Source organism: Mustela nivalis (assembly GCF_964662115.1).
Source record: "Mustela nivalis genome assembly, chromosome: 1".
Classification (NCBI taxonomy): domain Eukaryota; kingdom Metazoa; phylum Chordata; class Mammalia; order Carnivora; family Mustelidae; genus Mustela; species Mustela nivalis.
This window is the reverse complement of record NC_139020.1, coordinates 213,152,347-213,169,977: the sequence shown is the minus strand read 5'-3', so window position 1 is coordinate 213,169,977 and position 17,631 is coordinate 213,152,347. Positions and strand designations below refer to the sequence as shown.

At 61.1% G+C, this 17,631-nt stretch overlaps 1 protein-coding gene across 13 annotated transcripts in view; it reads right to left on the bottom strand.

The window, feature by feature from the left end:
* Positions 1-17,631, bottom strand: part of DPP9 (dipeptidyl peptidase 9) — a 38,979-nt gene that overhangs the window by 12,730 nt on the left and 8,618 nt on the right. For 11 of the 13 annotated variants that reach the window (XR_014312943.1, XR_014312944.1, XR_014312945.1 and 8 more), the window contains 10 exons: positions 14,555-14,667; positions 13,130-13,303; positions 12,880-13,048; positions 12,007-12,120; positions 9,233-9,361; positions 8,079-8,140; positions 6,348-6,448; positions 4,714-4,891; positions 4,380-4,542; positions 757-836 (listed from right to left, as the gene is read on the bottom strand). Coding sequence is in view for 7 of the 13 variants with exons in the window: in XM_082735281.1 (XP_082591407.1) it covers positions 757-836; positions 4,380-4,542; positions 4,714-4,891; positions 6,348-6,448; positions 8,079-8,140; positions 9,233-9,361; positions 12,007-12,120; positions 12,880-13,048; positions 13,130-13,303; positions 14,555-14,667 (1,283 nt within the window). In the remaining 6 variants the exon portion in view is untranslated. Of the gene's footprint in view, positions 1-756; positions 837-1,674; positions 1,960-4,379; positions 4,543-4,713; positions 4,892-6,347; positions 6,449-8,078; positions 8,141-9,232; positions 9,362-12,006; positions 12,121-12,879; positions 13,049-13,129; positions 13,304-14,554; positions 14,668-17,631 lie in introns of those variants that run through there. The other 2 variants (XM_082735280.1, XM_082735279.1) reach the window with 1 other exon arrangement.

Sequence of the window (17,631 nt, the reverse complement as noted above, 5' to 3'; positions counted from 1 at the left end):
TGCTTCTGGTCTGAGCCAGGCGTGCCACCTGGACCTACCGCTGTCCCTCCTCATGGGCTCACTCAAGTGTGTACTGACCACTACTTCCCCTGCACGAGCAGCTCTGGGACGCACGCATGACTGGACGCATGCTAACGTCTCTCATGTCTGTCTTTGGTCCAGGAGGCATTTATGCTGGTGTGAGGTAGGGATCCGGGAAGTCTGATTAAGAGCTCACGCCATAAAATTTGGAATTTTGTAGAATTGGACCCTGGTGAAGAAGCTCTCGTCAGAGGCAAGTCTTGCCGTGTTTTTATGCTCGTTCACTTGGGCGAGTGGAAGGTACACCACTTGTCTCTGCAGCTGTGTCTTTGTCCCCAAACCTCCCAAGGACAGACACTGGGGCAGGGCCCGCTGGATGCCACAGGACAATCCCACAGTAGGCAAAGTGTCTCATCAACTGCTCTCCCAGGGAGAGGTGATTTCATGGAGCAGGAGAAGGCTACAGGAATGCAGCAGGTGCACAGAGGAGCCCCCACGTCCTGGACTGGGCTTGTCTCCAGCTGGCCAGAGCCCTGTGGCCCTGGGCGTGCTGGAGCAGTGGACGGAGCTGAGTGGAGCACAGCAGGAGGCAGGCGCAGCCAGGAGGGAAGAGAGAAGCCACAGGCACACGGGTCTGCAGGGAAGCTGGAGCGAGCGTACGCAAGTGTCTATGCATGTGTGCATACAAGCGTGCGTGCGGGGCAGGTCGGGAGGGTTGCAAAGAGATTCTGGTACCTTGGAGCCGTGCCTTGCCAAAACCTCCCATTCACCGCTAGTCAGCGCGATCTCCTCCTTGATGGGGCATTTAAATTCATCTGGAAGTAAGGAAAGGAAGAGATGAAGGGGGCCCCAGGCAGGCGTGAAGGGGACTCAAAGGCCCTGAGGCTAAATTCCACTTGAGCGAACTTGTCCCAGAGCCCCGTGCAAGCCGGGCCAGGTGGGAGACGAGAGTGAGCTGCCTGAGCCCCAGCCACGGGACAGAGCAGAGACCCGCCACGGAGGCTGTGTGCAGGTTCTGGCCTCTCCCAGGGAAAACCAGACAGCTGTGTTCATATTGGAAGCACGGGTATTAGAACCCCGCAGAGGCCAAACCATCAACTTCAGGGCTTGCGACCTGTGACCTCTCAGCACAAGTCTGAACTGTGGAAAACCAGATCCTGGTTAAAACCACTATGGCTGGGACACCTGGGTGGCTCAGTTGGTTGAGCAGCTGCCTTCACCTCGGGTCATGATCCCAGCATCCTGGGATCGAGTCCCACATCGGGCTCCTTGCTTGGCAGGGAGTCTGCTTCTCCCTCTGCCTGTGTTCGCTCTCTCTCCCTCTCTCTCTCTGACAAAAAAAAAAAAAACCCACTATGGCTGAGGGGCGCCTGGGTGGCTCAGTGGGTTAAGCGTCTGCCTTCGGCTCAGGTCATGATCTCAGGGTCCTGGGATTGGGTCCCGCATCCGGCTCCCTGCTTCTCCCTCTGCTGCTCCCCGCTTGTGCACACGCACTTTCTCTAACAAATTTTAAAAATCTTTAAAAACAAACAAATAAAAAAAACCCACTTTGGCTAATCAAAGTCTCGGCTGAGTTCTTACGACATACTTTTTGGATTTTTGGGGGTAGATCTCAGTTTTGAATTTCCGCCAGGTAAATAATTACGGGAAGCCTGCTGGCACACAGTCCACATTTATTGAGACAGTTTCCGAGTGATGGCTGTTTCATTCTGGACAGCTGGGTCTGGGAGGGAGAAAAGGCTCCACCTGTGTCCCTCACTCCCATGGAGGCCAGACACGGCCGACTGGTCACTCGTCCAGATCTTTTGTTTTAACCTGGAAAGCTCCGCCAGTTTGCGTGTCGCCCTCGCACAGAGGCCCCGCTCCTCTTCTCTGTATCGGTCCAGCTCTAGCACGCGCTGCTGCGGAGGGCGCGCATGCAAATCCTATCGGTGGTGCCTACAGAAGGGGCAGGGGCAGCAGAGCCGCAGGGCACTACCGTTAAGAGCCCTGCTTCTGCTCCGTCCTCCTGCCCCACTGGGAGGACCCGGGGCGCTCCCCGCTTGCAGCCACGGTCCCTCAGTCCTCTGGGTACAAGCTGGCACCTTTCTGTGGAGGGGCTGCCGACCATGCCCACTCGGCACCCCCCACCCCCCCTTCTCTCTCTCTCAAGGGGCCCTCCGCTGCAAAGGACACCCCGTGTGGCCCGGACACACCGCTCCTGCTGGTGCTGTTCCCGCGTCTTGCCGGTCCTCCAGGCTCCTGACCCTCCTCCGCCCCCAGGCCCACCCATGGCACCTCTAACGAACTCATGCCTTTTGGTCCAAAGTGACCAAGGTCTCGCCTACTCGGCCGTCCAGTTGGCACCTGGCAGGCCTGAGCCACATGCCAGGAAGTGCAAGCGGGGAGGGCAGGTGGGAAACTGGGGCGCCCACCACAGAGGCCGGAGGGGCACCTGCCACGAGCCCCAGCCCGCGGCCACAGAGGCTGTGACGAGGCTGTGCCCAGTGAGGTCTCCCGAAGTAAGATCAGGTGGTCCGGCCAAGTCAGACAGACAAATGGGAAAGCACAATACCGGAGAGCCACAGAGAAAGCCGCCTTGGAGATGGCCTAGCCAGCCTGTGCTGACTGCAGTACACCCCAGGTGACGGCGGTGGCAACACCCAGAGAGGGCAGTCGCTCTTCTGTCCCTGTCTTACTCGACCCCCATCAGCTTGTGGCTTTGCCTGTTCCTGCCCCTGGCTCGGCTCCCCTGACACCTCGCGCTCTCCGTGCCCTGGGCGGCACTGCCTCAGGCTTGTCGGCGGGGCTGCCTCTGAACTGGGGGCTCCCCTGGGGAGATCTGGCCCCGGGGGACACAGGGCGATGTCTGGGGACATCTGGGGCTGTCACAATCCTGGGTGCTCCTGGCACTGAGTGGGTGGGGGTCAGGGAGTACTGCTCAGAGCCCGGGACGCCCCCACTGAGGACAAGCTGGCCCGGGGTCCGTAGCACTCGTGGGGGAGAGCCTGAGGGGCCCTGGGCTAGCTCACCGCCCACACTGCTTCCCCGCCCAGACCTGGCCTTTTGCTGCTCCATCCTGTCCCAAGGCCGAGACGCCGTCTGTGTGAGGACGCCCACACGCCTACTGCACATGCATCTGCTCCCCAGAACTTCAGGCATGTGGACCCGCCCGCGCAGCACAGCCACTTCTGGGCACTGCCACGTGAACATGTCCAAACCCCAACTAGACGTTTCTCTCGGAAAACTGCCCCCCCGGTCTCCCTATCTTACGCGGCCCCTCCCCATCCCTCCAGGCACCCGCGCCTTTCCCCCTTCTCTCTCCGGCCGATCCACCACCGCACCACAGGGACTCGGAGGTCGGAGTTCATCCAGCATCAAAGCCACCTGCGTCAGTCCAGCCTGCTGCCATGACCCATCCCTGTCACCTCCCCTTGCCCCTCAGCTGTACCCCACAAGGCAACCCTAGTGATGGCTTTAAATTGATATAAGATCAATGGTAAAAGCCCAAGTCCTCCCTGAGGACCCGACCCCGCACCAGCTGCCCCGTCTCCTCTCTGCCCTCCCCTCCTCCGTCTCTCCCCCTCACTCACTCTGCTCCAGCCACAACAGTCTCCTCTCAGCTCTTCCAACACGGCAGGCAGCTACTGCCCCAGGACCTTTGCACAGGCTGTGCCCTCAACCTGGAATGATCTGTGGGGCTGCCTCTGCCCCCTGTTCTAGGTCTCTGCTTCATAACACTATCCACAGATGTCCCCTGACCTCCCATCCTAGAAAGAAGGCCCCTCACTCTCCAGCCTCTTGTCCTGGGGCATCTGCCACCACGCTCATTACTCTCCATTGTTTTTGGATTCTTGCCCATGTCTTCCACTAGAGAGCTCTGTAAGAGCAGGGATTTTCCTTTCTCTCTGAGTAATCACACCCCTGGCACCTAGAGCAGGGGTTGGCCACATTCCCTATAAAGGGCCAGACAGCCAACATTTTCAGCTTTGCAAGCTAGATGTCACACTGCTGTCACACTACTCAACTCTGTCATTGTGGCATGAAATCAGCCACAGACACTCTGTAAAAGAATGAGCGTGACCATGTGCCAATAAAACTTTATTTACAAAAGTAAATGGGGGGCCGGATTTGATCCGTGGCAGTGGTGGGCTAACCCCTGGTGCGTAGCAGGTGCTACACAGATAACACTGACTGAATGAACGGTTGCCTCTAGTAACCTCGCCAGGCAGTAAGGGATGTTCGGGAAAGGCGGGCTTTTTCCTCATCCTGCCCCTCCCTCATGGAACTGGTCACAGGGTGGGGTCAGTGAGTAAGCAGTGCCCTGAGCCCCAGACAGCTGCCTGGGTGATCGGTGGTGTTAGTCAGGCTTTGCTCACCTTCCCCAGGGCTGAGAGGCTCACTCCAGTCGTAGCCACTGGGCTTTAAGATGGCGGTGACCTTGTACAAGTGGCAGAAGCCAGTCTTGCACTCGTTGGCACGAATGAAGCAGAGCTCATCCTCTCCCTCGGACTGGGGGAAGGGATAGAAGATGTCATGGACCTGTCCGGGAAGGAGAGAGAAGAGGCATGAAAAGGTGAGGCTCTGAGGGTTGGCTGGTCTCGTGTAGAGGACAAGCCCGGCCCCCCAGAGACCCCGGCCTGCCCCAGCCTTGCCCCACTGGGGATCTGGGGCCCCGGGCGGGGTGCACACCCGGCAGCTCCCCACCCTTACGTTGATCCACACATCGGTGACCTCCTCATACACGACGTGCGGCTGGACGTTCCTGGGCACTGCTCTGGCGAAGGCCAACCGCTCCTCCGCATTCTCGGTAACGGGGATGAACAGGGCCGGGGGCAGCAGGACGAGCTGAAGCCGCTGCTGGGGCCGGTCCAGGAACATAGCCCAGGCGCTGAGAGCAAGAGGGAGAGACGGTGAAGGCCTCAGGGCCCAGCAGGGGGAAGCTGGGTGACAGACGCCTCCCCCCCAAAACTTATGTGGGCCCAGAGCCGTTCCTCCGTATTGTGCCCTTGATCTAGTGAGCCCGCAGCACACAAAGGTTTCCTGCCAGCACATGCCCTCAGGGGAGCCCGGGGGGTGACAGGGCCCTATAACCCGAGTATTCTGGAAACATGCCGTGTCATCAGACCTTAGAGCAGCATTTCAAAAACGTGTGCCCATTTCTGCCACATACGTGGTTCTTTACTGCCCATTTTGCTCCGAACGAACAATGTTCTTTCGTTCTTTCTCTTTGGGAGAAATAAATTGTTTATTCTGTTGAATAACATGAATCTTTAAGGACCTGAGATGGAAGCGAACGGCAACTTAAAAAAAATCCTGTTGGTTGGGGTTCGGGCAGCTGGCTGGCTCAGCCGGTGGAGAGGGCAGCTCTTCATCTCGGGGTCAGGACTTCGAGCCCGTGCTGGTGTAGACTGCTTAAAAAAATCTGGTTTGGGAGCTCCTTTGTCATTATGTTCTATCCTCAGAACAGCTGCTTTGCTGGGGCGGGGCACCTGGGTGGCCCAGTGGGTTAAGCCTCTGCCTCCGGCTCAGGTCATGGTTTCAGGGTCCTGGGATCAAGCCCAGCAACGGGCTCCCTGCTCAGCGGGGAGCCTGCTTCCCCTCTCTCTCTGCCTGCCTCTCTGCCTACTTGTGATCTCCCTGTCAAATAAATAAATAAAATCTTTAAAAAAGAAAAAAAAAGTGGCTTTGGAAGAGACTTTGAAAAACCGTTTTCTGTGCTCTTTCCAACTGTAAATGGACAGGTCTGCAACGGCGGCTTGTTAGTCCCGCAGGTGGGAAACCTGGACCCCGGTGTGGAAAATCAGCAACAGAGACCACGCCAGCGAAGGATGCCACGGGCACGTGCGCGGCCACGGGCACGCCCACGAGAGCCTGCAGCCTGCCACGGGCGCGGAGCCTCCGTCCAGGCTCTGAGCCGCACGTGTGGCCGGAGGAGCGCGCTCTGTCTGGCAAAGGGCCACCGGGCGGACGGCTCCGCTGGGCCACGCGCTTCCTCGGGCACCGGCCAGCCTCACCGACCGAGCGTGAAAGCCGCAGCAGACGATCCGTACACAAAGGAGTGTGGCCACGTGCCCAGAAAACCTGATTTATGGGCACTGAAACGTGCCGTTCGTATCCCCTTCGTGTGCGATGAAATGCTCTCCGCCTTCGGATTTTTTTTTAACCCTGTTCATTCAGAAGCACGAAAGCTGTTCTCCACTCACGCGCCGAAAACCAGGCGCGGGGCAGATGGGGCCGCGGGCAGCGGTCTGCGGCCCTGTTTAGAGAGGCGTGTCCTCGCCATGGCAGGACAGTCACCACGTGGCGGCAGGGAGAGCCCTCTGTGCCCTGCTGGCGACACTCACTACTTGCCGTCCCGGGTCCACCCGGCCCTGGCGATGTACTCCACCCTGGGGAAGAGCGTGCTGAACGGCTGCACCAGCTCCTTCTCCTGCGTGGCCACGATCTAAAGGGCAAGCAGAGTCGGGTCACACTCTGACCTGCCCACACGCTGCCCAGATGGACGCGGGCGCTTCCGGAGCGGACACGGTGTCCCCCGAACCCCTGTGCTGGAGTCCTGACTCCTGGCACCTCCGAATGGGGCCGGCTTCCGAAAGAGGGTGGTTGCCGCGGTCATCGGTCTAAGTGGTACCGGAATAGGGTGGCCCCAATCCCAAAAAAGGGGTGGTCTTTGTTTTAAGTGGGAGGTATGGGCTCCGGGCCGCACAGGCAGCGATGGCTCCTGCAGGGAGAAGGCGGCCGTCTACAAGGCAAGGAGGGAGGCTGGGAACATCCTCTCCCTCATCGCCTCAGGAGGAGCCAGCCCCGCCCACATCACCCTATCAGACTTTCAGCCTCCAGAGCTGGGAGACCATGCCCTTTTGTTAAGCCCCCAGGACGCGGTACTCGGTTAACCACAGCCAGTGGGCTGGAACCAAAGGGGCTCTGGTCTGGACTGTGACCGCAGAGCCAGGCAGCCCTGGGTGACAGGGACCTGCAGATGTTGCAGCTTCCTGGGGGCTCGGGGTGGGGGTGGGGGACATGACCTCCAGACGGCCTAGGGGAGAAAGACAGGCAGGGCCTTGGCGTGGCCCCTGCCCCTGCAACTTCCCAGCGCCTGGTCCCCAGGGGGCACCAACCATGCCCACCTCAGGACCCAGCTCGCTTGCCGGGCCAGGCACCCCTGCAAGAGCTGGGAGAGGTTCCACCAAGCCAGCTGGTGTCAGGTGTGTGTCCCATCTGCCATAATGTTCAGAGGAAGGGTTGGGTTAGGGCCGCATCATTCCAAAACCAAATCATGAAAATAAGGGTAGCTTCCAGTTTGTTCTGAAACCTCACACGAGAAGTCATTCTGACAGGGCACCTGGTAGGTTAAGTGGCTGCCTTCAGCTCAGGTCACGATCCCAGGGTCCTGGGATCAAGCCGCGCTTCAGGCTCTCTGCTCAGCGGGAATCCTGCTTCCCCCTCTCTCTCTGCCTGCCTCTCTGCCTACTTGTGATCTCTGTCAAATAAATAAATAAAATCTTTAAAAAAACCAAACAGAAGTCATTCTGACAAAAGTGTTCAAGAGTGTCCTCAGCTTGTCTACGTGCTCTAAACACCAGCGTGGGGATGTTTCTCTTTCCAGGCCCCTCATCCTTCACAGTCATGGCCTCTCCCGCCCTCCAGACTGTGGGGTCCTGACCAAGTGCTCCCTGGGTGATGCAAACACTTGTCCCGACCCCAGGTGACAGAGAGAAGCACACGGAGCACTGACAGGCCCCATCGAGTTCTACGTGAGGATCTGCCCAAACGCTGGGGGGTGGGTAGGGGAGTGGCCCGGGTCAGCTCGAGTCCCCCAGATGACCACCCAACGGAGCTCTCTGTTCTGGAAACCCTCACGGGATCTTCTGCTCAAAGAAGCTCATCAGCAGGGCCGCCTCGAGTGGAGACAGGGGAGGCCGGGCTCACCGCTCCTGAGACGGAGGCTCAGTTGGCCACGGAGAGTACCTGCCCTTGGAAAGGGGGTAGTGGCCTTGCTGATGCCGCCCAACTGTCCCCCGACCCCTCCTCTCCTCAACCCAGAAGCTTCTCCTGGGCACCCTGTCCACTCTCACCTTGCCCCGGCCATCAGTCTGAAACTCGGCCAGCTTCAAGGCGATCTTGGGATTCTTGCTGCCTACAGAAATGAGAGGGAGGTGAGCCCGCCAGGCGTCGCCCGCGAGGGCTCAGAGCAGGTATCTGGCGAGGAGGTGCAGGGCGGTGCCCCAGCAAGGCCACAAAGCCCATGTGGAAGGGAGGGGTAGAGGGGACTGGGTGTCCAAAGGTCCCTATGTGGGTGTGTGAGTCACCCCTCTCGTCCAGGCACAAAGTCCCTCAGGCAGTCCCCTCTGACTTTGGACCTGGACCTTGTTCCCGACAGCACTGTGACAACTGTCTTTCCCACTTAAGAACATGAGCCTGTGCAGGGGTGGGGAAGGCGGGTCGTGCGGAGACAGGGACATAAGGAGTGCACCTCCCTGCCTCGGAGAGCTTGACAGTTGGTGGCCGAGACAGGACACAATCACAACAGAACCATCAATGACGCAGTGATGTGGCCTGTCCCCCACGAGCGGTCGGGAGGCAGGTGACTGACGGGTTGGGATGACCAAACGGCACTTTCCAGAGGTGCGCTGGGGCCAGGCTCCAGCTGTTTCTGCGGCCAGTCCCAAGTCTGGCCTGCATGGCCCCAGCACCTGGCCGGGGGCATCTGAGTGTCTGCTCTCCCGTCGGCCCCGTGGTGGGAGGGGGCGCGGGAAGCTGCTGACTCCCACTTACGGCAGGGGTTGCAGACGCCACTGGAAGGCTCTCTTGGGCACGACACGTAACAAGTGCTTGCCGCATGCTTCCGGGGAGATCAAAACCAACCTGAACCTGGCCCCGTGTATGTGCTGTGTGCAAATCACTACGTATTTTTAAAGAATTCAAAGAATGTTTAAGGGGTAGGATGTTTGCTGGAGAAATCGGGACTTTTGGCCTCTTGAGAAACGGGGCAGACTCGAATCTGTGTTCTCACGATGTGACAAGGGTCTGACACGACCTTGGACAGGGCCTGCACCCCCCCCCCCCACTCCCCAGTCTCCTGAGCACCGAGGCAAAGAGCAGGTACCATCTATCGTGGCCCTGGTCCCGCCATCATTCTCGACCCGGCCGGCTTCTCTGGGTCCCGTGGGGCATCCCGGTTGGGGCACGCCTCCTTTGCGAGGCTCAGACCGCTGCCCCGCGCCCTCACCTGTCCTGGGGTATCGGTAGGAGTCTGTCTTCCTTTCTTCTAGCGCGGGTGAAGGGACGTGGATGATCTCCACCTCGGACTCATCAACCTCCTCGTACAGGATCCGGAGCGTCTTGCCGCCGTCTGAACCTGGGAAGGGGTAGCAGAGGCTGCCGGGGGTGCCCCGCACCGTGGCTGCCGCCCCCCGCCCTACTCCTCCACCTTTGGGCCACTCAGCTCCACCACGGCAGGGCCCAGACCAAGACCATGAGTTTTAGGTCTAGGACCCTGGGTGCCTGGCTTACTAGACCGTAACTCGTCACGTCTCCTCCAGGAGCCCGTTTCCTGGCCCTGACAAAGGGGATGACAAGGGAGCGGGTACGGGTACCAGCACACAGTGGCGTGGCAGGTGGCCCTACAGGGGTCTTAAAGGCTGAACCACGTCTGCACTGAAGTCCTGCACTGGGAGCCACCAGAACCTCAGAATGGGGCTGGACTGGGGGACAGGGCTTTGGAGAGGCGACCAAGTTAAGATGAGGTCGTCAGGATGGCCCCGAACCAAGAGGACTGGTGACATGGTAACAAGGGATGAGGCCACAGTCACGCACACAGAGGGACCAGCATGTAGGGACGCAGGGAGAAGACGCCGTGTGCTCGCCAAGCAGGGCGGCCTCGAGAGAAGCCGGCCCTGCCCACGCCCTGACCCCCAGCCCCCGCCTCCAGGACCGGGACAGTAAAGGCTGTTGCTGAGCTGGCCCGGCTGTGGGGCTTTGCTCCGGCAGCCCACGCAGGGCAGCACGGGGGGCACAGCTCCAGAAGGCTTAGGATAAAAACCATGACAAGAAGCGCATGAATCACCGGATGGTGACAGCTCAGACTGGAATGCGGGCCTGGGTGCTGACATCACGGGGAGGGGGCCCATGGCCATTCCTTCCGTGGCTTTGGCAAATGGGTCCCTGTCTACAGTTTCCGGGACCCTCACCTACAACTCCCAACAGATGGACCAGCGACGCCTCCAGAACCAGTGGCCCGGCCCCACCCAGTGGAGCCCCAGAGGGGTTGCAGGACTGGCCTGAGGCCGTGTGGTTTGGGAACAGCAGCTCAAAGCCAGGGTCCAGGACTTCTTTGTCCGCTCCGCAGGGAGGATTCCTGGCCCTCAAACTCAGGCACTCTTGTGCTGCCGTGGCCTAAGAAAAGCCCTGTTCCTCCATGTAAGAGAGAACGGGGGTCACCGTGGCTGTGGGGTCTGGCAGAGGGACACGCCGGGGGTTGCTGATGGCTGTAGCATTTGGGGGGCTCCCTCAAAAACGTTCTTGAGCTCCGCCAGCAGAGCAGTGAGGGGACCTGTGAGACCTTCGAGGCCAGTGGATCTCAGCTAGGAGCCGTCCTGCATGGTTGTCGCAGAACGCTGAACTCGAGTGACATGTCAGGTAGAGGCCAGGGACACTGCTTAACACGCCACAGTGGCCCGGACGGCCCTGGTGACAGGAGCGCGAGGGAGAGAGCCTGCTCTCAGCAAGCGCCCTTGTCTCACTGCCCAGGAGAAAGCAGTACCAGGCTTCCGGCCCGCAGGGAGTCAGGCTGAATGACCAAGCGCAGGGCCCTTGTTCCAGAGGCACGGGCCACAGAGGCGTGTGACGACCGCGGGCCGGGCGGAAGGAGAGGGCATGGCGTTGGCCCCAATAGCGGCGAGCCCACCTGGCTCCCTGTGGTCTCTGCACACCTCTGGTGCCTCTCTGACGCCAGCAACCCCCCCCTTTTCCTGGGAGCCGACTTCAATTTGCATGGTGGTGGCTGCTTTCCAGCATGGGATTCAGTGTCTTGCTTCTACTGACGCTTAGGACTGTGAAGTCTTCCTTTTCAGTCAGCGTAAGGAAGAGGTGAGCTGAACCCAGGGCAGCAGAGTGTGGCGGACAGGGCTGTCACGGCCGCGCGCCCCGCTGAACCTCCCTGAGGCTCCAAGGCCACGGAGAAGTCAACCAGCAGCACACCCGGGTCTGACGCTACTGGCACACATCCCAGAAACAGGTCCCCCACCCTCAGAAGACCAGTCCTGCTTGACTGAATACCAGTAGCGAGACAGCCCCACAGTGCGTGGACAGAGAAAGACAGACACTAGGACCCGGGATCTGGCTTCCTCCAGAAGCTGCTGGCAAAACCCATCAAGACTGAGGCCGTGTGCAGCCTGGGCTCAGCTCTCTGACTGCCGGACCTCTCTCACTGGCAGGATCTGGGATCCTCGGCGCAGCTGACATCGGGGGCCAGATCGGTCTCGGTGGGCACGGCTGACCTGGCCACTGTAGGACGCTGAGCAGCAGCCCCGGCCCCTCTCTACTCGAAACCCACAGCCCCCGGGCAGGACAATGACAAACGTCCCCAGACGCCACCCAGCGTCTCCTGGGAGAACTATGCCTGGTTAAGAACCACTGAGAACCTCCCAGAAGGTCAGGAGAGATATATCAAGATGTTCATTGTGGCGCTGTTTAGAACACAAAGCAAAATAAAAACCAAAACCTCGAAACAACCGAAGGGTCTGTCCATGTAGAACTAATTTAAACCTACGGTGACCCATCCATGCCCCAGGGACAGTTACCATCATGCTCGTCCCCCGTGTGCAGACTGCACTGACCCCCGAATTCAAATGTCAAATCCTATCCCAAGGTGATGAGCCACTTGGGGCCATGGGGTCCAATCGGACCTAGGATGCTAACACTGCTAGGAAAGCAGCTAAGGTTTGTTCTAGGCGACAAGAGCAGAGAACAGACAAGCAGGCAGACAGGGAAGTAGGTGCCTACCCTCCCAGGAGGCCGCAGGGCACCACCAGTAGCCAGTGAACCGGTCGAATTCTTCCTGGATGACAAAGGTGGCCACGCCTGCAGACCTGGGGTCATCGAGGACGCTTGGCGAGCCTGCACGGGGAGGGAGCCACATGGGGTAAGAACATAGGGCAGAGCAGGCCTTTGCCCCCAAGCCCCCAAGCACTGTGGATGTCTGGGGCCGGAACATCCTACAGGTGAGGGCGTCAGGCGCACTGAGGGGTTGACCTACATCCCCAGCCCCCATCCGCTCCATTCCAGAAGCATCCTCAACCAGCTGGGACAGCAAACGTTGTCTCTGGATGTGACCAGTGTCCAAGCTGCCTGGGCTGAGCAGCTTCGGTTTAGAGAGAGGGCGCTGGGGCTGTGGGGGCAGGGTGGGGGCCATGTGACTGGAGGCCACAGCCAGCGCAGAGCCCCACACATGTGTGCTGGAGGATGCGGTCACTCCTGGGGAGCAGGAGGTGAGGGGAAAATCCAGGGAGCACGTGAGGTCTGAGCCGGACCGGGCGGTGTCAAACGGGAGGGAGGAGGCAGGAGGGCCCACATGAGCAGAGAGGCAGAACAAGTGCCTGGTGGGGGCCACAGGCCACTGGGACTGACTGCTGCAGAGGAAGCCACAAGCCAAGCAGGTGGCTTCCCGTGGGGCCAGAGCGGGCTGCAGCAGGACCACACAGGAGGGCGAACTGGGCCGGCAGGGTCCATGCTGCTTGGGGCACGGGGTTGATGGGTGGGAACGGGGGCCGCTCTAGGAGCTGTGCCAGTGGCCATGACGGCCATCCACACGGGTGCTCTGGGTCCCCGCCACCTCCCCAACCCTGGCCCGGAGCGCGCCCCCTGTCCTGGCCTCACCTCTGTGGCAGAAGGTCAGCCGCCGCTCCTCGCCTGTCTCGATGTTGGCCACCCACAGGTCATTGCTGTTGATGAAGGAGAAGAAGGCGGGGTCGGCAGGGCAGATCTTGGGGTCCATCCGGGGCCCGGTGCATTGGGTCTTGATTTCCAGGGGCTTCATGGGGGACACCTGGGGACACAGAGGCCTGGCTCAGGGGAACAGGAGGTCGCCCAGCCCCCGACCCGCCCACGGCCAGTGGCCAGGGCTCACCATGAACCCGTTCTTGCCCCCGTCCCGGCAGTGGAAGAGGCTGTTGCTGGCCTGGAAGAGGAAGAGGCCGCTCTCGCCGTGGAAGTCGTAGGAAGTGATGCCAAAGACCCCCAGGCGCTTCCGCTCCCGAAGGAGCTCCTCCTCCCGAGAGTAGACCCCGTGGTGGGGCGTGGCCTGGGGACACACAGGGACAGCGCTGCGTCAGCCAGGGACCCCAGCATCCTGGCCGCAGATCCTCCGGCCTGGACATTCCTGGGAGGAGTCTGCCAATCTGCCTGCGGTTCATGCCAGAGAGGGCCCAAGCCCGGAGGCCACGAGGGCACGCAGCAGGCGTGGGGGGACGAGGCAAACTGACTTCTGGGCGCACTGGAGACTTCCTCCTCTCTGGTCCCATCTCTAGGATTCCTCAGCCCATGTCTGTCCCCAGAGCCTCTCCAAGACAGACAGAGCTCTCCCCACCCACCGGCACGGAGGGCCACCCAAGGGGTACTGTTTCCTGGTCTCCAGTGCCAAGCCCGCAGACGCACTCCCTCCTGCCCCCACCACCATCCTGTCCACCAGAACTTGCCCACCAGAACTGAGCCCACCCACCGGCACCCGTTCCTGCTCTCTGCATGCGGGGAGCCAGGCAAATCCAGGACCACCGGCCCGCCCATATGCCTAAACCTGGGAGGCCTAGGGAGATAGACTACTGCGGACACCAAGCAGCCTCCCTGAGAATTCTGAACACGATGGGGAGGTGCGAGGAACGCTGACACCCAGAAAGGCGTCTCTGAAAAGCAGAAGCCAGAGCACAACGCAGCCCGTCCTTGGTCGGCCTGGGGCGGACCAGGGACAGCAGGAGTAAGAGCTGCCATATGGGCGCAGGGAAACCCAAACTACGCCTCCGCCCGCTCCCCAGCAAGGAAACCCAGACTGCGCCTCCGCCGCCCCCCACCACGGGCCGCTGCGCTGCTTTCCCAACCAGAAAGAAGTCAACCTCCCCGGACACAAAGCGGGCCGCGGCACTCCCCAGCCATCTCCCCAGCCCCCCAAGCCAGCCGACTGCGGATGATGTTAATTATTAGCCCAGTTAAAGGACCTCAGTCTTTGGTGAGGCCTCGAAAAGGAAGAGATGCTTCTGGTAAGAGCTCTTATGGGAGCACCCACTCTGGGCCTGCGGAGTGCCGGGAGGAGTCTGCCCCGGCCATCGGGCAGCCCCCCTCCCCACTGCCAGGCAGACTGTCCCCCACAAGGCCCGTGGAAATGACCGGGCCACACAAGCACCATTTCCGTCACCGTGCACTGTGGCCTCGGGAACCAGCCTGATGGACACGTGACTCACGCTGCGCCCGCCCGGGCTCTCCTCTAGGTCACAAGGACACGAGAGGCCTCTCTTCCTTCTCAGGGACTCCCCGAGCTGTTCCTGAGTCCAGGGCGGCTCACCTGGAAGTGATCCAGCATCTGCTTCCAGGACAGGAGCAGCAGGGCCTCTTTCCGGACCTTCCTGGGTATCTCTGAGTAGAGGAGCGAGTTCTCGCGGCTGCCATAAGGCATCCCTTAGGGAGGGGTGGGGGGAGAAAAACCAGAATGGGGGACCTTGCCCAGGACAAGAAGAGGGTCTTGGGCCAGGGCCCTGGTTCCCCATGGCTGGGCCTGGCTGGTTCTGCTTCGACCTCCTCTGGCGCGTCCCGGAGGCACAGCCCTCCCCGTGGACCTTCCGACCCCGGGTGTGAGTATGTTCGTGACAGTGACGGGTCTTCTGCGCGACAGTGACAGAGACGTCTGCGCGAGGACCCAGTGCAGAGTTACTGAGGCAGCAGTGTGCAAGAGAACGGAAGCAAGCCCCGGGCACCCCAGCTCTTGAGGGCGAGGCTGTGGTCTTGGGTGTCCTCCTCCGCGAAAGGCTTTTGCGGGGGCCGAGAGCCGGCGCAGGGTAGAGGGACAGCACGTGCGCACCGGGGAGCTGGGAAACGGGCGTCTGACCAGCGTCTCTCTCCTCGGCCGCGGGGCAGGGCGCTCTCCGGGGGGCACCGAGCAGCCCCTCCAGCCCCACCCACGCCTCGTCGGGAGCACCTCGGTGGGGAAAACCACAGATGTCCCCACACAGCACCCACGGAGCTGACCCGACCTCGGACACGAGGACAGGAGCCGCCTAGCCAAGACTCTACAGGAATGCAGCGAGCGGGGAACGACGCCGTCCCACGGTGCCCGAGGTGCGTCACTCGGGAGAGGCCTGGACCTACGTTGCCAGTAAATGGCCACGTCTCGAGGTCCTCCCTCTCTCGGGTGTGTTGTTGACACAGGTGCTGTCGTATCCCTAGTGGCAAATAAAAGCTGGTAGCGTCGCTGACTCGAGGAGATGACAGAGGACGGAGGCTCTCGTTCATGGCCAACAGCAGACTGAGGGAGCAGGCCCCGAGCCTCTCCGGGAGGAAGGCCACGTGAGGCCAGCCTCACTTCCGGACCGCCACCTCGCCCACGCTCTCACGCTCCCGACTGGGGGCCAGGGAGGCCCCAGGCTCGGTGCCCCCAGGGCCAGAGCCGGACTGATGACATCGGCTCCCATGACGTGAGCTCGACGGGCAGCTCCTCCGCGACAAGCCACGTGGCGTCCCCACTCCTGACACTACTGGCACGTGAAGTAGAATCGGAGAAAGAACGTATTGAAGGGAAAATACAAGATCAATACAACTTCCTTTGGAAACCGATTCAGGGAAGATGCAGAGGTTACGCAGACGTGTGGGGGGGCGATGCTTAGGGTCCCCTGTCGAGGGGCCCCGGACACCGGATGGTCCCCTTTCCCCATCCCCAGCTGGAGACGCAGGTGCGTGACCCACCCGTCCAGGCCACCCACGAGGCGTCCTTCCCTCTCCAGTTCGCACGACTCGTGGGGACGAGAATCACGTGCTGCGTGACCCCGTTTGTGTGCATTGCCCAGAACAGGCAACTCCGGGGAGACAGGACGTGGATTCATGGTTGCAGGAGAGAGGCAGGCAGAGGGGAGCGCTGCCTCATGGGTCCTGAGTCTCTTTCTGGGGTGATGGAATGTTCTGGAATTAGGCAGAGGTGACGTATGAGAAACCACTGAGTGGTCCACTTTTAAAAGAGTGAGCTTTCGGCCCCATGAATCAGACCTCATGAGAGAGAGTGGTCCCGGAGCGGGGTGCAAGCCAGGGAGGCAGCAGCTGGCAGTCAGCAACCAGCAGCAGGAGCTCTGGACACCCCCTGCCCCCGGGGCTCTCAGGGAGAGCCAGAGCTGTCCAAACAGGAAGCCAACAGTGCAGCCTTGCCAAGGACATCGGAGCCGCCGCCTCTGTCCAGCGGCTGAGTAAGTGATGGCACCAAATGGCACATGTGAGCGAATTCCGTGTGTCGTATCGGTGACACTGGGTGCACAAAGCTCGGGTCTGACTTCTGCTGGCCCTGCCCGACAGGGTCTCGGCCCCCAACATCCACCGGGGTGGCAGGTGGCCCGGGGCCACACAAGCACCATTTCCGTCACCGTGCACTGTGGCCTCGGGAACCAGCCTGATGGACACGTGACTCACGCTGCGCCCGGGCTCTCCTCTAGGTCACAAGGACACGAGAGGCCTCTCTTCCTTCTCAGGGACTCCCCGAGCTGTTCCTGAGTCCTCTGTCCTACACGAGACACCATGTGCAGGGGGACTGGTTGACCCACATGGAGCAGGGGAGCCACCACCATCCCATCTTCCTGGCGACAGAAGTCCTCTGTTCACGTCCTTAGCGTTGGACTTCATCGCACACATCTGGGAGAGCCTTTCGAGAGCCCGGGCCGGCTGGCTCCCCGCAGAACGGCGAGCTGGTGCCTGCTGAGAAGGCAGGGGCTGCCAGGGGCAGCACAGGGGGCAAGCTGCGTGTCTCAGGGCACCCTGAAGGCACTGAGGGACACAGACGGGTGACCAATGTCACCTAAAAGAGGCAGGATGGCTCCGAGATGTCCTAGGAAGGTTCTGGGGTCTCAGCCAAGCCCACAGCAGTCTCGAGCTGCCCACACCCAGTGTGGCGGCCTCCCGCAGTCTGCAGGGACCCACTCACCCCAACACCCACCCCCCCCCAACCACGGACTGCAGACAGTCTGCTCTACGCTGAACCCATCGGTTCCCGCCGCCGACGTTCGGAAGGAGCTCATCCGTCTCTGCTGGCGGCTGCAGCCCAGCAGGAGGCAAGCGGGCAGCAAGGAGCGTGTGTGGGGAGGAGCACGTGCCGAGCAGATGCCCGGGCCCCACGCGGCTCCAAGGTTCTCGGGGCCAGGACACAAGGCCCGGGGTGGGGGCTCTCTGGAACCCGCCGTGTCCTTCCTATGAGGTGCCCCCGGTGGCTCAAACTGGCTCCGGGGGCTGCTGTCCCTTTCAGCGGCGCTGCGGGTGGCTGGACAACGGCCCCCAGCGCTCTGGTCTCGTCGCCAGAGCCTGTGATTACGTTACGTCCTGCGGCGAGAGGGACCCCGCAGACGGGATGAAGCAGAGGGTCCGAGCTGGGGAGAGCGGCCTGGACAACCC